General features: G+C 45.2%; 1 protein-coding gene across 1 annotated transcript in view; it reads right to left on the bottom strand.

Annotated features, from left to right (window-relative positions):
• The window catches only part of CATSPERG (cation channel sperm associated auxiliary subunit gamma), a 40,438-nt gene extending 15,547 nt beyond the window's left edge, over positions 1-24,891 (bottom strand). Inside the window, exons 1-8 of the mRNA XM_036012765.1 lie at positions 24,861-24,891; positions 24,687-24,737; positions 23,272-23,546; positions 23,130-23,183; positions 19,376-19,520; positions 18,903-19,029; positions 18,648-18,720; positions 17,717-17,872 (exon numbers count right to left, since the gene is read on the bottom strand). Coding sequence (XP_035868658.1) covers positions 17,717-17,872; positions 18,648-18,720; positions 18,903-19,029; positions 19,376-19,520; positions 23,130-23,183; positions 23,272-23,546; positions 24,687-24,737; positions 24,861-24,891 — 912 coding nt within the window. The remainder of the gene's footprint in view (positions 1-17,716; positions 17,873-18,647; positions 18,721-18,902; positions 19,030-19,375; positions 19,521-23,129; positions 23,184-23,271; positions 23,547-24,686; positions 24,738-24,860) is intronic.
• Positions 24,892-25,293: the final 402 nt, after the last annotated feature.

The following is a 25,293-nucleotide window of genomic DNA, read 5'->3' as shown; positions in this document are numbered from 1 at the left end:
GCACCTTAGTGGCCAAACTTGCTCAACATGAACCAGGAAAGCGGGACCCAGGCAGGAGCTTGGGGCTTTGTGTGCTCCCTAAATTTAAGAAGTGCACAGTGTATTCAATGATGCTAAGCAGTCACTGTTCCCCAGGCGCCTGAGAGTTGGATCCAAAGATCCCATGCTTGGCCCCAGCACATTTTTAATAATCCTATTCTACCATGAACACAATTGGGCAGTCAGGCTGACACTATCTGAATTCACTGACTGATCGCTAACACTGGCAGTATGAACAGTGAGAAAGTACCACCAATGAATGCCTAGAAGAGTGAATCTAAATTTAACCAAGCTTCTAGAGTTCACTACCAGTTTATTGGCAATATAGGGTGTGATGGGCTAATTGTGTTCCTTTCCCAATTTATATGTTGAAGCCCTAACCCATCAATGTGACTATATTTGGAGATAGGACCTTTAAAGAGATAATTAAGGTCCAATGAGGTAATAAAGGTAGGGCTGTAATCCTATTAGACTGGTATTCTCATAAGAAGAGGAAGGGACACCAAAGATCTCTCTATACTCTTGCACACAGAGAAAAGGCCATGTGATGACACAATAGAAGATACTTTCTGCAAGCCATGGAAAGAGGTCTCATCAGAAACCAACCCTGCTGACACCTTGATCTTGGACTTCCAGCCTCCAGAACTGTAAGAATAGAAATTTCTATTGTTTAAGCCACCCAGTTTGGTACCTTATTATGGCAGCCTGAGCTGACAGGGCCAGATGAACAAGTGAATTGATTCCATGAAGAAGCAAGCAACCAAATACTATAGGGCAAAAAGCCTGATTTCTTATTTATTTGTATTTTTTAAAGAAATTTTAAATTACTTTATTGTTGTTCAATTACAGTTGTCTGCATTTCCCCCCCACCACTCCCCCTCACCCCAGCCAATCCCACCTCCCTCCCTTGTTTCTACCCTCCCCCTTGGTTTTTTAAAGTTGCCTGAAAAAAGGTGGTTGCTAGGGGATAGGAGCACAGGAGCAGGGACCAGACTTACAGTTGAGAAGGGCTATAAGAGACATAACAACTAAATGCAATGTATTGATCCTGCTTCAAACAAACCAACTTTAAAAGACCTTTTTTAATACTTGGGGAAAATTGACTATTACCAGATTTTAGGTGATATTAAGGGGTTATTGCTAATTTTTCTGGGTATTATAATAGCATTGTGGTTTTATTTTTTAGAAGTCCTCATGTTAGAGATACTTCCTCAAGTATTTCAAGAATTTACAGGTTAAATGGTGTGATAGCGGTGTAATTTCTTTAAATGGTGTAATTTCTTTAAAACACTCCAGGAAAAATAATGATGGGTAAAAAAAAAGGCAAAATGTTGATAATTATTGAAGCTGGGTTCATTATACTATTCTCTCTACTTTTGTGCCTGATTGAAATTTTCCACTAAAAAGTGAAAATTTCCACTAACTTTTCCAAAAAGTAGAAATCAAGGCAAAACTCACAGCTGCTGAAATTTTACCTAGTTAAGGAGAACATGAACATTGTCACTTCCACTGCCCTATTCAGCATCATAAGGATGTCCTTGAAAATATTATTTCTAAAAATGTCTGGTAATTTACTCAGACTCTAACAGAATAGTAAAAATCTAGGAAAATTCCTGGGCAAGTGGAATGGGGAAACTGAGGCAAAATTACACAAGGTCAAACAGTTTGAACAGCATATAGCCAGCTTGTGGTGAATTGCAAGACCTATCTCCCCTCACCTAAGCACTTGAGAGTATATGGTTTACACCTTTCCTCCTTGACCTGACATAGTTTAAATCACCCTGGTCTGGAAGATAGAGAACAGAGAACCAATTAATGTCATATGTGCCAGCTCAAACCAAGCACAGATGATGTCAGGGAAACAAATAGCAAAAACCCTATTAAAAGCCAGACACACCCAAGATAAAAGCAAAACAGTGTAGAGGACCAAAGAATAATTCCAAACCCTCCCCTAAGATTCTCACCCACGGAAAAAGGATAAAAAGCCCTCAGGACAAAGATTCATTAGGGGCTCACTCCAGAGCACACCCATACCCCTTCTCAGGCATGAACATTTTACTTTCTCCTACACTCTAAGGGTCCCCTCAAAACTTGCAGCCAGGGGAGCATTAGGCAGTGGCGGCTCATCCAGGCTTACCCCCTGATCCTGTCTCTGAGACCCTCTTTTCTCTGACTTCCCAGCGATTTAACAGCAGCCCCACCTTGGCTCACTCCTTTCCTATAACATCTTTGGGAGCCAAAGCAGAGCACCGCCTAGCCTCTCTCTTGTTATTCTCCTGTTACTTCTACCCGAAGTCCGTCCTTAGTTTCACTGTCCCCAGCTTTAATAAATGTACTCTCACAATCAATCATCTGGACTTGTATTATAAAATCTTTCCTACATAATGTCAAGAACCCACACACTATAGGCTGGCCTGAGGCAGAACCCTTTGGGCCAGTCCCTGTCCAGTAACAAGACTACAGAGGTTGTTGCTATGCCTGGTGAGACTAACCTTTACCCACTAAGTCTGTCATTTTGATTACCTGGCATACTTAATGTATTTCACTGTAAATGTTTGAAGTGATACCTGTTTTCTGAAAGAAATACTTGGAAATTTTTTTTGTTAAGCTAGAAAAGGTTCACCAAACCTCTCTTCTCACAAACACATGAGGAAAAGAAAAGCTGTGAGTCAGCTGGATTTCTTATTTGAGCAAAGTCTGAGAGTGCTGACTCATTTAATTCAATAAACAGCATGTTGGGTTTCCCTGGCCACAAGTTTGAGCCAAGATGGGCAAACAGCATGAGACACACCCATTGAAAGGAATCTTTTAATTTGGGGGTTAGGGAATAATGGAAATATCTTCTCCACTGGATGTGTGCCTGAGAAAATGCAGCCTCTGCAGTTGCAGAGGACAAAGCTGTTTTGAGCATAAAGTCAATACTGAAGAATCAGGTTCAATAGCTAGAGAGAGAGCCCTGGCTGGTATGGCTCAGTGGATTGAGTGCCAGCATGCAAACCAGAAGGTTGCTGGTTCAATTCCTGGTCAGAGCACATGGCTGGGTTGTGGGCCAGGTACCCAATGTGGGACATGCAAGAGGCAACCACACATTAATGTTTCTCTCCCCCTTTCTCCCTCCCTACCCCTCTCTCTAAAAATAAATAAATAAAGTCTTTTTAAAAAAGAAACCACTTTCTTTTTAAAAAGAGAGAGAGAGAGAGAGAGAGATGGAGAGAAACTCAGCTTTGGTGACACTGAAATCCTGGGTCAAGCTGAACCTGGAGTCCTGAATATTTCCATTACATAAACCAACAAACTTCCTCTTCTACTTTTGGCAGAGGGATCATTAACCCCCAATCTATTTCCCCACATTCTTTGTTAATTGAGCTTTAGCAGGAGATGTGCCGCACAGGTAGAAATTATATATTTCCCAGCGTCCCTTGCAGTTGTGTTAGATAGGACATGGGTATCGAGGTCTGGTTCTTACTAAATGCTATTTTTGCTAATGGTTAAAAATGGAACACAGTTTATTATGCAGAAAAGCTGTAAACAGGATGTACCTGACAGGAACCTAACCAGGTAAATGTAGACAACGGCCAAGAAGAAATAAATATGTAATTGACTCAATAGTATATGTAAGCAATGGCTAAGCCTCCCTTTGGGGACACAGAGCTTTAGATTTGAATCCCCCATCCCCTTTACTTGCTGCAAGTAAATAAAACTACCCTGTGATAACCTCCTCTTCTTCAGTAGAATACCCCAAGCAGTGGATATGACCAACTAACTAATTCCTCACTAATGGAATACGAGTGAAAGTGCAACTTTCTTAAGAGGAAATAGCTTGCTCTCTACTTCTGCCCTTTCCCTCTCCATTGGCTGGAATATGAACATGGGCAGGGCCCAGCTTTAGTCAAACAGATAGGTACCTGGGAGGCTTCTGGCTAAGATGAAGGTATAGGTAGATACCCCTCACTTACTTGCACAACCAAAAGGATAACAAGCAATTTAAAAACAAAAATCAACTGTAAGTGCCAGAAAATCAATCTGTATGGAAGTCCAACAACCAAGGAGTTAAAGAAACATTCATCCAGACTGATAGGAGGGATGGAGATGGGCAGCCAGGGTGGAGAGAACCAAGGTGGTGGCTGGTGGACAAGGATATTCCACATTCACATGTGTATAAGCTGGGGGGAACAATTGGGGAGCCAGACAGACCACCCTGTAATCCAGGGTTCCAGTGCAGGAAACTAAAGCCTCAAAACCTCTGGCTGTAAAACACCTGTGGAGGTTGTGGTGTGGGAGAAACTCCTAGTCTCACAAGAGAGTCCACTAGAGGGGCCCACTGGATCCTAGAACATACACAAGCACACCCACCTGGAGTCAGCATGAGGGAAGAACCTGAAAGAGCACAATCCATTTGTGGGAGGACAGGGAAGTGGCTGAAAGCAGGAGAGAGCCAAGCAAGCTGCACTGTTCCCTCTGGGACCCCTCCCCCACATATAGCACAACAACACAGGAAGATGGGTTGCTTCACCCTGGCAAATACCAAATGTTCCGCCCATTACAATGTAACAGGTACTCTGAGACAAAGAAATTATGGTCCAAAGGAAGGAACAGATTAAAATTCCAGGAAAAGAAGAAAGCCACAAGGAGATAGCCAACCTATCAGATGCACAGTTCAAAACACTGGAAATCAGGATGCTCACAGAAATGACTGAGTATGGTAAAAAAATAGAGGAACAAGTGAAGGCTATAAAAAGTGAAATAAAGAAAAATATATAGGAAACTTCTGGCCAAGATGGAGGCATAGGTAGTTACTCTTTGCCTCCTTGCACAACCAAAAGAAGGACAACAACAAATTTAGAAAACAAAAATAACTAGAACTGTCAGAAAATCAAACTGTGTGGAAGTCTGACAACCAAGGAGTTAAAGAAGAAACATTCATTCAGACTGGTAGGAGGGGCAGGTGGAGACATGCAGCCAGAGTGGAGATGATGCCCGGCAAGGCAGTGGCTGGAGGACTGGGAAGGCAAGATAGCTGCTGATGGCCTGACATTTGCGTGCGGATAAATCAGGAGGAACAACCAGGCAGCAAGACAGACTGTGCAACCCAGGGTTCCAGCACTGGAAAAGAAAGCCTCAAAACCTCTGGCTACAAAAACCTGTGGGGGTTGCGGCAACAGGAGAAACCCCAAGCCTCACAACAGTGTTTATAGGAGAGAACCACAGGGTCCTACAATGTGCACAAACCCAACCACCCAGGAATCAGTACCAGAAGGGACCAATTTGCTTGTGGGTAGCAGGGGAAGTGACTGGAAGCACAGCGAGAGCCTAACAAGCAGCATCACTCCCTCTCAGGCCCCTCCCCCACATACAGCACCACAATTAAGCAACCCAGATTGCCCCACCCTGGCGAATACCTAAGGCTCTGCCCCTTACTATGTAACAGGTGTTCCAAGACAAATAAATACAGCCCAAATGAAAGAATAGATCAAAACTCCAAAAATAGAACTAAGCAATGAAGAGATAACCAACCTATCAGATGCAGAGTTCAAACACTGGTGATCAGGATGCTCACAGAAATGGTTGAGTGTGGTCACTAAATAGAGGAAAAAATGAAGGCTATGCAAAGTAAAATAAAGAAAAATTTACAGGGGACCAAAAGTGACAGGAAGGAAACCGGGACTCAAATCAATAATCTGGAGCAGAAGGAGAAAATAAACATTCACCCAGAACAAATGAAGAAACAAGAATTTGAAAAAATGAGGAGAGGTTTAGGAACCTCCGGGACAACTTTAAATGTTCCAACATCTGAATCATAGGGCTGCCAGAAGAAGAGGAAGAGCAAGAAACTGAAAACTTGAACAAATAATGAACAAATAATGAAGGAAAACTTTCCCAACCTGGTGAAGGAACTAGACATGCAAGTTCAGGAAGCTCAGAGTCCCAAAGAAGTTGGATCCAAGGAAGCACACACAAAGGCACATCATAATTATATTACCTAAGATTAGGGATAAGGAGAGAATCTTAAAAGCAGCAAGAGACAAAAACCTATGGTACATTCACACAATGGAATTCTATGCAGCAGAAAGAAAGAAGGAGCTCCTACCCTTTGCAACAGTGTGGATGGAGCTGGAAAACATTATGCTAAGCGAAACAAGCCAGGCAGTGAAAGACAAACACCATATGATCTCACCTTTAACAGGAACCTAAATAACAAAACAAAGAAACAAGCAAAATATAGTCAAAGACACTGAAATAGAGGACAGGCTGACAGTGACCAGAGGGGAGAGGGGAGGGAATTTCAGGGGAGAATGGGAAGGGTTTACAGGAACAAATATAAAGGTCACATGGACAAAAACTAGGGGGGGTGGAAATGGGAGGAATGGGAGGAGGGATGGGTGGGTCAGCTGGAATGGAGTAAAGGACAGAAAAATGTACTTGAACGATGATTAAAATAAAATTTTTAAAAAAGCAGCAAGAGAAAAGGAAAAAGTTACCTACAAAGGAGCACTCATAAAACTATCAGCTGATTTCTCAAATGAAATTTTACAGGCAAGAAGGGGCTGGAAAGAAGTATTCCAAGTCATGAAAGGGAAGGATCTCCATCCAAGATTGCTCTATCCAGCAAAGCTTTCACTTAAAATGGAAAGACAGATCAAATGCTTCCCAGATAAGGTCGAGTTAAAGGAGTTCATCATCAACAAGCCCTTATTATATGAAATGTTACAGGAAGTTATCTAAGAAAAAGAAGAAGATCAAAACTATGAACACTAAAATGACAACAAACTCACAATTAAATAACTGAACCTAAAACAAACAAACTAAGCAAACAACTAGAACAAGAACAGAATCACAGAAATGGAGATCACATGGAGGGTTATCAGTGGGGAGGGGGTTGGGGGACTTTGGGGGGAAAAATACAGGGGATAAGAAGCATAACTGGCCCTGGCTGGTGTGGCTCAGTGGATTGAGTGCCAGCCTGCAAACCAAAGGATCTCTGGTTCAATTCCCAGTTAGGGCACATGCCTGGGCTGTGAGCCAAGTCCCCAGTAGGGGGTGCACAAGAGGCAACCACATATTGATATTTCTCTCCCTCTCTTTCTCCCTCCCTTCCCCTCTCTCTAAAGATAAATAATTTTTTTAACTTTTAATAAAAGAAACATAATTGGTAGGCATAAAATACACAGGGGGAGGTTAAGAATAGTATAGGATATGGAGAAGCCAAAGAACTTATATGTATGACCCACAGACATGAACTGGGGAAGAGTGGAGGGAATGCTGGAGGGAGGGGGTATGCAGGGTGGAGGGGGATAAAGGGGAGGAAAAAATGGAGAATTGTAATACTATAATCAATAAAATATACTTTAAAAATAAAGACAATACAAAAAAAAGAAAGATCAGTACCTGGTGCCTAGAGAATGGTGAAGCAACCAAAGGGAAGGGACACGGCTTTCTCACTTCTAGACTATTATGAGAATGAGCAGTAGCACCTGTTTAAGCTATTCCCTTCCTGTGAGGGGTCTCTTTGTCACATCTAAACCTGACCAACACATTGCTGAGGAGTATAATACAGCGTGGGGGATTTCTGTGGAATCCTAGGGGTGGTCTGGAAGGAAGTAGTGAGGTGAAATGGGAGGAAGAAAAGGAGAGGAGACGGCAACATGGGAGAAATCCTCATGATTAAGAAAGAGAATAAATGTTTACTAGGGTTATATCCTCTTTCATATTGTTCCCTTTACCATTGTGTGATGTCCTTTGTCTCTTACAAAAATGTTTTAGAGTTTATTTTGTCAGATGTAAGTATTGCTACTACAGCTAGTTTTTCCCTTTCCATTTGCATGAAATATCTCTCCCATCACTTTACTTTTAGTCTGCATGTATCTTTCATTTTGAGGTGGGTTTCTTGGAGGCAGCATATATACTGGCCTTGTTTTCCTATTCATTCAGCTATCCTCTGTCTTTTGATTAGAGCACTAAGCCATTCATATTTAGAGTGATTGTTGATAGATACATATTTAATGCCATTTTATTCTTTTTTAATATTTTCCTCTTTTTTTTCTTTTTCTTTTTCTTCCTCTTGGAGCAAGCCCTTTAACATTTGTTGGAGTAATGGTTTGGTGTTCACAGACTACTTTACCTTTTTCTCACGTGGGAGGCTCTTTATTTCTTCTCCAATTTTAAATGATTAGCCTTGCTTGGAAAAGTAGCCTTGGTTGTAGGTCCTTGCTTTTCATCACCTTGAATATTTCATGCCAACACTTTCTGGCCTGAAATGCTTCTGTTGAGAAATCAGATGACAGTCTAATGGGAGCTCCCTTGTATGTAACTAACTGCTGATCTCTTGCAATTTTAAAGATTCTCTCCTTGTCTTTAAACTTTGCCATTTTAATTATGATGTGTCTTGGTTTGGGCCTCTTTGGGTCCACCTTGTTTGGTACTCCCTGTGCTTCCTGACACTAGTGTGTCATTTTTTTTCACCAGGTTAGGGAAGTATTAGTCATCATAATTTCTTCAAATAGATTCTCAATTCCTTACTCTCTGTCTTCTCCTTCTGGTACCCCTATGATGTGGATGTTGTTATGCCTCATGTTGTCCCATAGGTTTCTTAAACTCTCCTAATTTTTTAAAATTCCTTTCTCTTTTTGCTGTTCTGCCTGGGTGTTTTTTCCTACCTTGTCTTCCAAATCACTGATTCAAAGCCTCTATTTCATCTAACCTACTGTTTATTCCTTCCAGTGTATTATTTACTTCAGATACTGCATTCTTCATTCCTGACTGGTCCTTTTTTCATGATTTCCATGTTTTTTTTTTTCATCCTTATAATCATTATTCTAAACTCCATATCTGATAAATTGCTTGCCTCCATTTAATTTAGTTCTTCTTCTGGAGAATTCTCTTGTTCATTCATTTGGGGCCCTTTTCTTTGTCTTCCCACATTGGCTGCCTCTTTGTATTTGTTTCAATGTATTAGGTAGATTTGCGAAGGCTCTGGTGCAGACCAATGTCAGACATTGCCTGTGATAGTTCCTGGGCAACCTGTTTGGAGCTATCACCAACCCACACCTTGTGGCTCCCTCTGCTGGATCTGGGTGTGTGCTGAAATGACCAAGCCACACACCAAGGCCGAATTTTAGCAGCTCCAGGCCTGCAGAAGTTCAGCTAAAGTCTCAGAGCTCCCAGAGATCTGCCTCTGCCTGCAGGCTTTTATTAGGCTTGATCTCTGAAATAGCCTCCAGCTGCACTCTTCAGCAGCCTGGCCTAAGTTCCATATGGTGGGCAAGAGGGATTTCTGTGCATGGGGCTATTGCTTCCCCTTAGTTTGATGCCACTTGGAGGGGAGTGCCCTGCTTGAGAATGATGGCTTCTGCAGTATGGGGAATGACTCAGCACAGTGATCCTGGTAGCTGACCCTTCAGCTTTCTTCCGAGAGCCTCCAACCTCAGACTCTCCTCACATGGCTCTAGTCTACTTTGCCCTTTCAGAGCCTAGGGGTAAGTGGCTGCAAATGGCATTTTGTGTGTTGGTCCTTTAAGAGGCTCTGTGCATCTTTGCCATTTCCCATCAGACAGAAACCCAGCAGTTTTTCATAACCAGATGTTATTTGGGTTCCTTTACTGGTTCTGGTGCTCTAGGCTGGGGAGCATGGCTTGGAGTTTGGACCCCATAATTTTCAAGGGGCATCCCCAACTGCTTAAATATCCCTCCAGAACTTCAGCTGCCACCTGTGGAAGCCCAGCCAGCCCTCTTGGCCTCTTGGGCTACATGTCACTTGGGTCCCTACTCTACTTCCATCTTGGATCTCGAGAATAAGAATAAAAGGGCTTTTATTTTTTTAAAAAATTGTATTTTATTGATTATGCTATTACAGTTGTCCCAACTTTTCACACTTTGCCACCCTCCACCCAGCACCCCCAACTCTCAGGCAATCCTCACACTATTGTTCATGTCCATGGGTCATGTGTATAAGTCTTCGGCTTCTCAATTTACTATATTGTACTTTACATCCACATGGCTATTCCGTACCTACCTATTTGTACTTCTTAATCCCCTCCCCTCTTCACCCCTTCTCCCATACCTGCCCCCAATCTACCAATCATCAAAATGCTTTTCATATCCATGATTCTATCTCTGTTCTTGTTTGCTTAGTTTGTTTTTTAGATTCAATTGTTGATAGGTATGTATTTATTGCCATTTTATTTTCCATAGTTTTCTTCTTTTTTCTCAAATATGTCCCTTTAACATTTCATATAATAATGGTTTGGGGATGATGAACTCCTTTAGTTTTTTCTCGTCTGGGAAGATCTTTATTTGTCCTTTGATTCTAAATTATATCTTTGCTGGGTAGAGCGATCTTAGCTGTAGGTCCCTGCTTTCATGACTTTGAATATTTCTTGCCAATCCCTTCTAGCCTACAAAATTTCTTGTGAGAAATCAGGGATGGTTTTATGGGAACTCCCCTGTAGGTACCTGACTGCTTCTCTCTTGATGCTTTTAAGGTTCTCTGTTTATTTTTAATACTTGACATTTTAATTATGATGTGTCTTGGATTGGTCCTCTTTACATCCATCTTGTTTGGGACTCTCTGTACTTCCTGGACTTGCATGTCTATTTCCTTCACCAAATTAGGGAAGTTTTCTTTCATTATTTTTTCAAATACATTTCCAATTGCTCTTTCTGTTCTCAATTTGGCACCCCTATGATGTGAATGTTGGAACACCTTAAGTTATCCCAGAGGCTGGTTACACTATCCTTATTTATTTTATTTATTTTATTCTTTTTTGCTGTTGTTGTGATTGTGTTTTTTGCCTCCTTATGTCCTATTGATTTGATTTTCTGCTTCATCCACTCTACTATTGTTGCCCTATAAACTGTTCATTTATCCTTCATTTCTGACTGGATCTTTTTTATGTTGTTGAGGTCCTCACTAAATTCCTTGAGCATTCCTATAACAAGTGTTTTAACCTCTGCATCTGATAGATTGCATATCTCCATTTTGTTTAGTTGTCTTTTTTTTTTTTTGATCTGTTCTTTTATTAGGGCCATGTTTCTTTGTCCCCTCATTTTGGCAGCCTCCCTGTGTTTGTTTCTATGTATGAGGTAGAGCTACTGACTCCCTGTCTGGGTAGCATGGCCTAATGTAGTAGGTGTTCTGTAGGATCCAGTGGCACAGCCACCCCTATCACCCAAACTGGGTACACAAAGTGTACCCTTCATGTGGGCTGAGTATACCCTCCTCTTGTAGTTGAGTCTTGATTACTGTTCCAGGTCAATGGGAGGGATTTGCCCAGGCCAGTCAGCTGCAGGGTTTGGCTGTGACCACTGACCACCAACCTCCATCTTCTGAAGAGAATCAGCTGTGGTTTGGCAAGGTGGTGGTGCTGCCACATAGTCTGTAGCTGTTCACTGGGTGCACAGGCTCTGGAGTTTCCTGGGTGGTTTAGGCTAAGGTCAGCTTCCACTTGTGCTCTGCCCAGGGCCACCTTGCATAAACTATAATGCAACCTGAGATAGCAGCTACATGTGCTGGGCATGGAGATTCCCAGACAAGCCAAGCTGTGAATTAAGGCTGGTTGCTGCTAGTGCAGGGCCTAGGGCCACCTAGCAAGAGGTATGGGTGCTGGCAGCTCACTGAGGCCAACTCCTGCTTGTTTGCTGGGATTAAGAAGTTGTGAAGCAGGAGCCAAGACCAACCATTCATACGGAAAAGTGGAAAAGTCCCTATTAACAGTGTGGGTGGACCCATAAATTGGGTGGGACAGAGCTTCAGGAGATCTCCAGAGTGGGACAAACTATCAGATTGATGGAGTCTCAGATATGGCACCCACCTGCTGGCCCTTTGGCTCTGTGCAGGGAAGGCTCAGAAAATTGACAGTGGTCTCTGTCCACCTTTCTGTCTGGGAGAAAGCTGTCCCCCAGCTCTCACCTTGATGCCACACACTTCAGTTCCTCCCTGTATGCCACTAGTGCCTTTCAAGCTGCTACCCTAGTGCTGAGCTCAGAGGAAGTGAGCCTGAGTAAGTCTGTGTGTGGGTTCTTAAAGGGGAACTGCTTGGAACTCCAGAAGTTTCTTCTACTGACTCAATCCCTGCTGGTTTTTGCAGCCGAATTTATGGGAACTTATCTTCCTGGCACTGGAACCTTAGGTTCAGGGGTCTGGTGTGGGGCTGGGACTCCTGAGATATCCCTCCTGAATTTTTATCCACCACACATAAACGTGGGACCAGCCTGTTCTGTGTCTCTGCTCCTCCTACCAGTCTGGATGGATGTGGTTTAATCCTGTAGTTCTCAGTCTTCCATTCAGCTTGATTTCTGATGGTTCTGAGTGATGGACATTCTATATCTTAGTTGTAATTTTGATGTAGTTGAGCAAGGAGGCAAGCTGTGTTTACCACTGCTGCCTTCTTGCCCAGAAGTAAAGTGTTTTTATTTTGGAGTGACAAAAAAACTTTTTGGAACTAGTGTGACCATAGACCGCCAGTCAAAGCTCCTGGGAGTCTTCTTCATTATCCAAGATGGCAGCAGAAATATAACAAGATAGTGCCCAAGCATGCTACAAACTAGAAAATGAGTAGATAGGGCCCAGGTGCACCCAAAGCTAGAAAGGGAATGATACGGTTTGGGAGCCAAAACCTTGAAAGATGAATAGATATGGCCTGAGCTGCCAAAAGGTAGAGAGATGAATGGATAGGGATCCTTGAGCACCAAACGCTAGCAAGATAATTTGATAGAAAAAAAGCCCTCCCTTTCCTATCCCAATAGGAACAGTGGGTTTCCTGGCTGGTTTGGCTCAGTGGATTGAGCGTCAGGCTGCAAACGAAAGGGCTGTGGGTTTGATTCCCAGTCAGGGCATATGTCTTAGTTGTGGGCCAGGTTCCCAGTATGGGGCGCATGAGAGGCAACCATACACTGATGTTTCTCTCCCTCTCTTTCTCCTTCCCTTCCCCTATAAATAAACAAACAAACAAATATTTTTTAAAAAGGAACAGTGGGCTTAATCAAGAAGGGGAGGTGGTCTTTGAAACAGGAGTCTGCCATTCTCCAAGGCTGCACAGCACCTGAATAAAACCTCTTCCATTTTGTACCAGCATCTGCCTCATGAGTATGGCTTTTGTTGCAGCTGGCAGCATAATCTCCACTTGTTCATTTACAGTTTTTGGCTACTCTGGTGGGACAGTATGGACCTTGGTAAGTCCCAAAGGGTCTAGGCTGGGGTCTTAACTCCCTGTAGCAGGCCGACCCCAAGAGCAGGACTGTGGAGACTTCCCAGCAGTTTCTGAGGGCTTTTCTCAGGGAATATCCTACACTCCTTCTCAGGGTGTCAGCTGCCTGAAGCACTTGGCTGGTGAAAGGATACAGGTCTGGACTGGAGCAGACGGACTCCAAGAGTGGGTGAGTCAAACCAGCATGCACACCAGGGGTCCTCTACCCCTGCCACTTGGGTTTGGTGCCTCTTGGGCTTTGTGTCACTCAGGCTTTGTGCCACTTGGGTCCAGTTAGGACCATCTGCAGTACCAGTTGACAGGATATGCCTGTCAGTAGTGCTTTGTGCCACTTGAACTCTGTGCCACTTGGGTCCAGCTATGACCATTTGAGATACTGGTTGGTAGGCTATCCCTTCACTTGGGCTTCATGTCATTTGGTTCTGGTTAGGACAACTTGTATATCAGTTGGTAGGAGATAAGATTCTAAGGCTTGTTGGTGAGCACTCATTTGGAATAATGAAATTATGGATCCAAGTTCTGTTTTATTTTATTTATTTTTTATTTTTTCTTGATTATGCTATTACAGTTTTCCCAATTTTCCCACTTCCCCCCCTAGTCCTGTCCCCCCAACTCTCCAGCATTCCACCCCACATTAGTTCATGTCCATGGGTTGTACATATAAGTTCTTTGAATGCTGTTTCCTATACCATGTTTTACCTCTCCTTGTCTATTTTATGCCTACCAATTATCCTGCTTCTTCCCGGGACACCAGAAGAACAATTCCCAAACAAGCCAGGAAACCAAAATGCCAATAAAGCAGCAAGATCAGCCACCCAAGGGCCACCACTTCTTGGGGCTCTAATTTCATATCTGGACTTGTCAGAATTTAAACTTCATTACACAGAATGAGATGAGGAATGGGCTTGTGAATGGGGATTCTCTAATACTGACACTAATTATATATGAAAGATTGACACTCATGGTATGATCTTACTCCCTAGAGCTCTGGTATATCCCATCCTCAAATACCTACATGAAGAAGCCCATTATGGAAGGGATGCTTTCATGGACCTCATTAGGTCACATCTGAAGGGCCCTCATTTACAAAGGACCATTCAAAAGATTATTCAAGCCTGTCAGCTATGCACCAAAAACAAGCCTAAGACAGAACACGTGCCCCAACAGGAAAGAGAGTACAATATAAAGGGATATGCTCATTTGAGGACTGGCAAGTCAACTTTACACAGATTCCTAAAACTATAGGAAACTTTAAATTTTTATTATTTTTTGTGGACACCTTTTCTGGATAAGTAGAAGCATACTCCACTAGAACTGAGAAGGCAACTGAGGTAGCAAAACTTCTACTCAAAGAAATAATCTCTAGGTTTGGAGTTCCTTACAGCAGTCAAAGTGACAATGAACTGTTGTTCATGTCAGAAATCTCCCAGAAGATAAGACAGGCACTACAGATTTCACGGAAACTACTTGCATCTTGGAGACCCCACTCTATGGGGAAGACTGAAAAAATGAAAAACACAGCAAAGGAGACCTGGTGAAAATGTGCCGGGAAACACATTTGAAATGGGACCAGACAACTCTTTATTGCCTTGCTCCAAATTAGAGTAGTGCCCCAAAGTGGGCTTAAATTAAGCCCTTTTGAAATACTTAGTTTATGGTAGACCCTTCCAAGTTTGTTTTAGGAACACCCCTTTAGATTTAGAACATGAATCAAAAACCAGACAATATGTACAACATCTAGGGCAAACACTAACAATCTGTATAAGCTTGCTCACTTGCTCACTACCTGTCTGACGAGACCTTACACTTGTCTCACTCGGGAGATCCTACACTTGGGAGATCAAGTCTTACTAAAGACCTGGGAGGGAGTCTCAAGATCGTGAACAGCAGTTAGCTGAGCAACAGACCAGTCCCTATGATGCCTGGCTGACAACACTCTTCCTTACAGTTCATGGAATCAAGCCTTGGATCCACCATACATGGAGAAAGTGGGTGCCACATGAGAACTCAAATCTTGTTGCTGCTGTTAATACTGTAAGGTGGAGCTGGACCTGCAATCCTGAAGGACATTTAAAATTCCTTTTTTGGAAAAGGATAGCACCTCCCAAAAGTCTCACTTTGGAAGCCCATCTATAACACCTTCTCCTGAAAAATATGAAGCAATCTGCCAACTTCACTTGTTCAGCAGTGCCATCCTCTAGACATTGAGTATGCCACCCTCCAAAGACCACAATACTGCTGCCTCATGTAAAGGCTTCCCTTCTTTCTGATCCCCCTCTTCCTTTAAAAGATAGGAAGAATCCCTGGACCCAGGGATAGGTAAGACTATATCCTTTGACAGCAGGAGGAAACTACAGAAGATGAGACCTTCATCCATTTACCTTATAAGATTACAAGGGTCCAGAGGTTTGAAGGGGGGTGTTGTTACCAGAGATAGTTGGTCAAGGCATGGGGGAGTCTCCCCTATTAGCCAAGATGGAGGCAAGGGGAGGTTCTTACACTGAGTGTGCCAAAAGCTAGAAAGATGAATGGATAGGGCCCCAAGCCTGCCAAAAGCTACCAAGATGACTGGATAGGAAAAAAAAAAAAAGCCTTCCCTATGCCTATAAGAATGGCAGGCTTGAGCAGGAAGGGGAGATGGTCTTCGAGATGGGAGTCCACCATTCTCCAGGTTGTGCAGCACCAGAATAAAACCTCTTTCCTTTTGCACCAGCACCTGGCTCAGGAGTTTGGCTTTTGTGGCAACAGGAAGCCAAACCTCTGTTTGTTCAGTTACACTAGACAGAGGTGGTGGTTCTACCATGTGAAAGTACTAAATGGCACTAAATTTTGCACCTTGAAGTGGTTAGTTTTATGAATTTTATCATTTTCACTATGATAAATTTAAATAAAATCAAGAATAAGGATGCTTGAAGTTAAAGTTGAAGTCTTCATTCCTGTGACATAACCCCCCTTTCTCTGCCCTCCATATCTCTTCAGCAGAATCCATAACAATCACATGTCCAATGTGGGCATCTTTGGGTCAGGAGCAAGAAAACAGCAATGTCTGGAAAGACCTGTGCCAGACGGGAGAACGCTGACAAGGACAGGGAGGTGGCCTATAAACTGGACAAATTCAATAAAGCAGGAATTCAGAGCCAGAACGAACCAGAACATTAATCTACATGGCCGTCGCAGAAATCATAGGTAGGGCTTTCGACCTTAATGAAAAGAGGCTGAGGCAAATTTTTCGGGTTGCTGTGGAGCACAGTTGTTATTCTTGGACACCATTAACAACCAGCACCTTCTCCCCTCAACTTGTGGCAAAGCAACCCTGATTTCACCTTGGGGAACCATCCTTTCTCTGCCACCTGTCTCAGCTGTTCTCCTCATAAGGATGGAGAGCATGACCTGTGCTAAGCCAGCTGGCATATTGTATCATTTGGGGACACATGACCTAAACTGGAACCAATCCAGTTTAGGTCATGTGTCAATTCCTTGGCCTTGACCAATCAGGGCCAAGGAAACAAATTTCAGGGTTTTCTTTAAAGCTATTTGGGAAAGAGACGCTCCCATTCTCCTGCCTAGGAGTTGGGACAATATGAATCACTTTGAGGACAGGGCTAATCCAGAAGAAACAGAGTAGAAAGCTGGAGTCCTCATATGATGTCCCAAGTCAGGCCGGAAGCCTGCTCGATGTATGAGCTGTGCAGTTAGGTGCACCTGCTAAATCTATTCCTCTGCTCAGAATGGGTTGAAGCTCTGCCTACAGCTGTACTGATTCAAACACGTTACTGCCATTCACACACACACAAAATAACTTGCCTGAGATACTCTTTTCCCATTCTGGGAATATTACAGGCTCAAATGCCAAATTAAACACCCTTGGGGCCAGATGTATACGAGAGATCAGAGTTTTGCAGCATGTAGAAGGTAATATGGCACATACATAGCATTCATATGTAAACAAATGGAGTCAAGGCAACACCCTGTAATCAAACACCTTAAGATATCTGCAAGGCAGAATCTGAATAGCAACACTAAATCGGATGCAAAAAGACTAGGTGGCCTTTGTTAGCTCAGGTCAGGGTTTCTCAAAAAGTGAATCTGAGTCCTAAATTTGTGAAAATGCCATTTTCAAAGTGTTTTGTGTTTCAGAATTACAAATGGTGGACTTATAAATAATAATAGCTTTCACTCACATATTGTTCATTCTGTATCTAGCTGATATTAACATATCATCCTCACACTGATTCTATGAGGTAAATATAAATATTATTGCCATTTTATGGAGGGGGGATCTGAGGCCCAGGTAGGTGAAGTGACTTGCCCAAGGCTGCAGGGTCTCAGGTCCTTCCTTCATGCTATTTGCCTCTTACAGGGATGGGAATATCTTTGGAGAACCCTTCCATAGACCCAGGCCCAACCCACTTTAGGGGCTAAAGCCCAGTGTCCTTCAAGAGGCCTCAGCTCACCATCTGCCCTGTATCTCTTACCTCCACAAGAAAAAAGTCATTGAAGTTGGTGTCAGTCAGCAGGATGGACTTCTCCTCAGAAATTCCACCCAGGATGAGCACAGGTGCCTGGTCCACAGTGTACCACAGGGGCCTCGATGAGACATTCATAAAGTACCAGGGCATCAGTCTGAAGAGCTGCCAGGGGAGGAACGGGGGAGCTACTCAACATCCCTCTACCCTCCACTGGCTTCATCTCACTCAGGGTAAATGCCAAAGTCTTCTCCCTGGCTCACGAGGCCCCACACAGTTTGTCCTCCACACCTCTAACCTCATCCCCCTGCAGTCTCCCTCTTGCTCACTCTCTCCCGGCCACACAGGCCTCCTCACTGCTTCTCAGACTGACCAGACACATTCCCACCTCAGAGCCTTTGCACTAGCTGTTCCCTCTGCACACAATATTGTTCCCTCTGCACACAATGTTATTCCCCTAGGATCCGCATGATTCCCCACTCTCCTCCTTCAAGCCTTTACCCAGATGTCAACCTTCTCAATTCTTCCTTTCCTGACCATTCCATCAAACACTGCAGTCCCCTTCTGCATGGACCCAATCCCCCTCACTGAATTCTCCTCAGAGCACTTTCTACCTTTTAACCTACTACGGAATTCACCTGATCTCATGTTTACTACTGGTTTGCTGTCTGTCTCTTCCACTAGCATGTCAGCCCTAAGAGGTCAGGGACTTGAGTGTGTGTGTTCACTGTTTTGTTCCCATGGGGCCACCCTGTGTGCTCAGTACATGCGTGTGAAGACATAATGTGATTGTGCATTTAGTAGAACACTTCGCCCAGGGCCTGGCACAAATTAAGTGCTCTCTAAGTGGAGCCTACCACTTGTGTAGGAAGTAATCAGAGTACCAGCCCACTGTCTTGAACCCACATGTTCTACCATTTCCACTGTTTGGCCCCCTTACCTCATTTCCCACAGTGAACCGGAGTTTGTTGTCTTGCTGTCTCTTCAGGAAGCCGTTGATGTTTACCTGAAACCTGGCAGCAGGTATGAGGTAGGCACAGGTGAGGGTTCCAGTTTCAGGGGCTCCTGCCATAGCTCACAGCCACCTCCCCACCCTGTCTCCTTCCACTGGTCTCCTCCTAGCTTCTTGGGGGATCTGGAGATAAGGAAGTTCCTCCCAGAATCTACCCCCGGCTCCAGGTGTTGGGAAGGGCACCTTTTGTTGGGGATGAAGGGCCCTTGGCCATTACTGCTGACATCCACACGCATGACCACACTGCCGTTCTTGAGGGGCATGGGCGTGTACCAGCTCATGACACACACCTCCTCTGCGCTGCACTGATCTGCTGGTAAGCAGGGGGCACTGAGGCTTCTGGGGCCTCCCAGCAGCCCCCTCCAGGCCACAAATCACTGAGATCTCCCTGCAACCCTCCATGTCCTCCTCCAGATGTGGACCCCACTTGGGACTTTGTATAGCCCCCTCTAGGCCATGAAACCTACTGAGGCCTCCTCCCCATGCCCTCCTCCATCCAGGCCACAGACCCCACTGAGGGCTTCCAACAAGCCTCACAATCACACCAGGTCATGGACCCCTCTGATGACCCCAGCCTCCCCTCCAAGTCATCCCCCCAGGAAACCCCCCACACTCCTGCCAGGCTTATGACCCCTCCAGGTATCCCTTAAGCCCACCTTTGCTGCGGAAGGGGGCTGCTTCCAGCTGGATCTGTAGCTGCTCCAACTTCCAACGATTGAAGTTAACTGGGGACTGGAAGGTGACTAGCACCACAGGCTTCAGTCCCGTCAGGTGGCCCTTGCGGACCAGAGCCTCGGAGGACTGAGGGTGAGATGGCCTCACAGGTATGTCTTTCAGATAACCTCTGTCCCCTGTCCCCGCCTTGACCCCACTTTTAGTAGCTTGTCCTCCTGGGCTGGGTAGGGAGAACAAACTCTCCACCATGGAAAGGTCAGAGAACATGGTCTAGGTTTGGAGCTAGGGTGGAGAACAAGTCAGGCTCGGAGAAGGGGAGACAGGCTAGGGACTGTGGAGAAAGTCAGGATGTCTTCCTGGAGGAGGTGAGTCCAGGGCCAAGGTCTTCAGATCAAATTTGGATGTAGGGAATACATACAGATGGGCAGCATTGGATAAGCAAAATCATGATGGTGGAACTGAACCTGGCACCCATAACGGCTAGTAGCCTATTCTCCCACTGCAGGGATTCCAGGTCCCCTTCTTGAGGTTTCTACCTTCCCTGCAGAAATGAGACTCTGCCATCCCCAACAGTCAGAGGACAGTCATGTTTGAGGGCTGGGGGCTGGAGGCCTGGGGAAAAGGTGGGATGGGACAGTAGACAGAAAGAACTGGGGAAGAGGGTGAAGGAACAGCCAGGAACAACCTCCCAGAGATGCCAGGATCCTGGCTGGGCTCAGAACAGCAGGCAGAGCTTTGAGTGGAGATGAAAGGAGGAAAGAAGGGTGTTCCAAGTGTATGGAACAAGCATATGAAAAGGGTTGGACGGATCTCCAAGAGAAAGCTGCACTCAGGCCACTACAGGTGGGGGATGAGGATGGGCTTTGAGACCAGGGTGAGACACGTAATGGGTCTGACCACCTCTACACAGGCTTTCATCCTGAGGAATGCCTCAGCCAGGACCCTTTCAATCCTGCCAAATATACCTGTCGCAGCCCTGCCTCTGGGTTTCCAATCACAGGCTAGCAGGTGCTGGTGGAGCAGGGACCTCCTCCCTGTCAGGACAACAGTGGCCAAGACTACCCTGGTTCTGTGAACCCTTAAGTCCCGCCTAGACCATGCATCAGCGGCCTCCTTGGTCTCCCTGCTCCCAACCCCGCCCCCTACTGTCTGCTTCCCCCCCCCCCCCCCCCCCCCACACAGGAGGGGCTTCTAAACACCTGAGTTGGATCATGTTCCTCCTCAGCTCAGAACCATCTTATTGCTCCATCTCACTCAGTCACTCAGAGTGAAAGTCAAGTCCTCACTAGGGTTCATGAGGCCTTAAATCACCTCCCTGACCTATCCCCTCCCACTTTCCCCCTCACTCATTCTGCTCCAGCTACATGGGCTTCTTTGAGGTCCTCACTCACACTGGCCTCTTTCCTTCTTCAGGGCCTTGGCACTGGCTGTTCCCTCAGCCTGGAACGCTTTCCCCAGTTCTCACAGTCCTCCATTTTCATCATTCAAGTCTCTGATCAAGTTTCTTCAGAGAGACCTTCCATAACTACCCCTGCTAACACCCTCCTTTCTAACACATCACCTCATTTTATTTTCTTCTTTACACTGATTACTCTTCATAAATTATTTTATGTATTTACTTGCTGATTGTCTGCTTCCCTGGTGGGCTGAATCCCTAAGAAAAACTTTGCTGTGTTGTTTATCTTTGCACTCCCACCCCACTGTAAAAATAGGAGAATCTGACTCCTAATAGGTGTTGCATGAACAAATAAAGGTATTACCACGCTTTTAGAGATAAGGAGAGAAGGTTCGTGTAGTAAAACTATGCCCGGGGTCATACTCTAGAACCCTGTTGCTAGCATTCACTGAGCCCTTTGTGTGAACCAGGCACTGAGCTAAGTATTTCACACATATTTAATGATTTTATGAAGTGGGCATGATCATTACCTTACACTTGTTAAGGATGAGGACAGCATAATTAATAAAATATAATTTTTAAAAAATTAAAAGAAGGATGAGGAGACACCCTGGCTGCTGTGGCTCAGAGGGTTGAGCGCCAGCCTGCAAACCAAGGGGCTGGTTCAATCTCCAGACAGGGCACACGCCTGGGTTGCGGGCCAGGTCCCCAGTGCGTGGCATGCAAGAGGCAACCACACATTGATGTGTCTCTCCCTTTTTGTCTCCCTCTCTTCCCCTCTGTGTAAAAATAAATAAATAAATAAAATCTTGTTTTAAAAAAGGATGAGGAAACTTTGGTATAGAAGTTAAGTAACTTGCCTGAGATTGCAGCTATTATGGTATGGAATCTGAACCCAGGCAGCCTGGTTCAAAGTGTTAACTATTGTGCTACACTTCCTCCAAGTAAGCATTAATCAATGGCAGATTCAAACCTAGGTCTGCAGCCCCCAGATCTTCACTTCTAGACCACAACATTCCACTGTCTTCAGAAAGTTTACTTGAGCCAAAACAATCTTGGAAAAGAAGAACCAAGTTTGAGGACTCACACTTTTTGATTTCAAAACTTACCACAAAGCTACAGTAATCAACACTATGTGGTACTGGCATATGGATAGACATATAGAGTGATGGAATATAGAGTGATGGAATAGAATCATATGCAGAAACAAGCCCTTACATTTACGGTCAGTTGATTTCTGATAAGGGTGCCAAGATTTCAATGGGGTAAAAAATGATGTTTTCAACAAATGGTACTGGGATAACTGGGTAGTCACATGCCAGAGTTGGAACCCTACCTCACACCATATACAAAATTAAATTAAAATGTTTTGAAGACCTAAATGTAAGGGTTAAACTACTTTAAAACACACACACACACACACACACACACGAGTAAATCTCCATGACCTCCAGTTAGGCAAAGACTTTAGACAACCTGTTTACACCAAAAGCATAGGTAACGACAACAAAAAATTGGTAAGTTGGACTTCACTGAAATTTAAAAGTTTGATGCTCTTTTATGGTATGTGAATTATATCTCAATAAACATAAAACATAAAACTTTTGTGGTTCAAAAGACACCATCAAGAAAGTGAAACAACCAACAAAATGTGACAAAATATATACAAATCATATATCTAATAAGAAACTAATATCAGAATATATCAAGAAATTTTATAACACAACGATAAAAAGACAACCCAATTTTTAAGTGGGCAAAAGATCTGAATGAACATTTCTCCATAGATAGATAGATGAATGAGCACGTGAAAAGATGTTCAATATTGCCCTGCCTGGTGTAGCTCAGTGGATTGAGAGCTAGCCTGCCAACTAAAGGTCAACAGTTAGCCCTGGCTGGCATAGCTCAGAGGATTGGGTGCCACCCTAGAAACCAAAGGATCACAGGTTCAATTCCCAGTTAAGGCATATGCCTGGGTGTAGGTCAGGTCCCCCCTTGGGGGTGTGCAAGAGGCAACCACACATTGATGTTTCTCTCCTTCTCTTTCTCCCTTCCTTCCTCTCTCTCTAAAAACAAATGAATAAAATATTTTTTAAAAAATAAATAAAAAATAAAGGTTGACAGTTGGATTCCCAGTCAGGGCACAGGCCTGGGTTGTGGGCCAGGTCCCCAGTAGGGGTTGCGTGAGAGGCAACCGCACATTGATGATTCTCTCCCTCTCTCTCTCTCCCTTTCCGTCTGTCCAAAAATAAATAAATAAATAAATCTTTAAAAAAATGTTAGAGATGGGGAAACTGAGGTTCACACAGAATGAGCACCCTCTGGCTGCACGCACTCACCTTTCCCTTGCAAGAGTAGTTGATCTTCAGGTAGTAAGGGAAGCTCATGTATTCCTGCAAGGAGAGGTTGAGGCAAATGTTCAGAGTCCAGTGGGATGCAGGTCCAGGACCTCTATCGTTCTCCTGGCCCCCGAGCCCTCACCTGGTCCGGGTCGATGGGCGCGTCCACCAGAAGGCCGAACAAGCTGTCCACTGTGTCCAGGGGCTCTTGATCGACGAATCGGTCACTCCCTAAGTTCCTGCCTACTGTCTCGAACTTGTTCAGAACAACCTGCCAGGTGCACTCCTCGGCAGCCCACAGGCTCCACGGTGATAATAGCACTGCCAACAGTGGACACAGCGCCCACAGGACTTGTAGTCTCGTCCACGCTGGGCCAGCAGGATTCATCGTGGGGCAGAGCACAGCGTGGCTTGAATCTAAGGAATGCGGTGGTCAGCTCCAGCTGGCAAGACTGGCTCCCGGGCCACTTTCTGAGATCCCGACTCTGTACTTTGCCTCACTCCGCTCCAGTTCTAGAACCCGCTCCTTCTCCTGGCCCCACCCTTGCTCTTGCTCCGGGCTCCGCCTCCGTTCCAGCCCCAGGTCCAGCATCTTCCCCTGAGCGGGATTCCACCCTAGCCGTTACTTCAGGTCCCGCCCCTACAGTTGCTCAGGGCTACACCGCTGCTCCAGGCTTAGCTCGCCTCCTCGTCTTCTCCCTTAACCTTGCCCCACCCTTGTTTTTCTTTCTGCGCTTGCTCTGCATCCCTCCCCAACTCTTCACCCAGTCCGGATTTCTGTTTCTGACTCTGGCTGCGTTCTATCTATTTTCTCCATTCCTGCCCCTCCCTCTGACCTCATACCTACACCTGCAGCTGCTGCTGCACCTCGCCCTACCTCACTTCTTGCCCCGCCTGCCCACTTCTCTTCGCACCGCCCCTTTCTCCTCCTGCGAGCCTACCGGATCCTGAACCTAGCCCCGCCCCTCTCCCGGTCTTGGACCTTCTCCACGTTCCTCCTCTTCCCCTGGCTCTGCCGCTTTCTCTCTTAGAGCTTGCCCTCCGATCTGTTCGTGCTCCTTGTACCGTTCCTGGTCTTCGACCTATTCTCGACGCCTCCTTTCCTCTGGTTCTTGGCAAGCCGTTAGTTCCCGAGCCTGCTCCTTGCCCCGCCCCTCGCGTGGCCCCGCCCCCTCTCAGAGACCTTTGCCTTTTTTCTCTCTTCTCCCTGCGCCTTCTCCTCGTTCTACGCTGGGCTACCTTGTAGGTCAGCACCTCCTCGACCTTCACCTTTCCGAACCGCGACACCTTTTCATCCCAACCCTTTTCTTCACCATCCCTATCCAAGCCTTGGACAACAACGGGCTCAACGCCCGGCATCTTCTAGCCCCGCCTCTACTTATAGCGTCTCTTAGTCTTTCCTCGCTTCTCGCCCCGCATTTCTTCGCCAGTCCGCTCCTCTGCCGGGTCCCTCCACTCTCTTCCCTTTCCCTGCCTCTCCCACTCGCCTCCCTTACTCCCCGCATCCCTCCCTAGGATGGCACCAGGCACCTCTCTCTTCTCCCCGCCCCGCGGTACCACTTAGGTAAGACAGGCTAGCCGTCGCTTGCCGACGCCAGTCCCGCCCCACTTACGGGGTCTCAAAATGGCCGTCCGCGCTTCCACAACCGTCTTCCGCCTTTCTCGAGGCACGCCCGCCTCGCACGCCTGTATCCACGGTAACGAGGATCCCCACGTGCTCCTAGGGCTTACCGGGGAAGAGAGAGTGATGCACAACACCCATGCGTGCTGGGGCCTGGCCGGCATAGGGTGCTGGAGACGAAGTTTGTGATACCTATGCCTCCTTCCACCCAGTCAGGCTTTTATATAAAAAAGTCTACACCTAAAAAAAGAAAAAGTTTCGTCTTCTTGTGAGAATCTGACTGCAAGTTAACACTCTTCTACAAAACAGGGACAAAAGCAACCATCGTGTACAGTGATTGTGGCAAGTCAGTAAGGTAACACGTGGAGAGTTACCTGGCACAAATAAATATTCAGTAAGTTAATTTTCATTTATAGTCTAACATTAGGACTCCGATCATGACTTTTTGATGAACTGCAGAGATGACTTTCCACTAAACTTGTAGTTTTCCAACTTCGGCATGTGTTAGACTCGTCAGAAAAGCTTGTTAAAACAGGTTGTTGG

Source organism: Phyllostomus discolor, chromosome 12 (assembly GCF_004126475.2).
Source record: "Phyllostomus discolor isolate MPI-MPIP mPhyDis1 chromosome 12, mPhyDis1.pri.v3, whole genome shotgun sequence".
In the NCBI taxonomy this organism is placed as follows: domain Eukaryota; kingdom Metazoa; phylum Chordata; class Mammalia; order Chiroptera; family Phyllostomidae; genus Phyllostomus; species Phyllostomus discolor.
The sequence above is the reverse complement of the archived record's forward strand: the minus strand, read 5'-3'. Positions and strand labels throughout refer to the sequence as shown.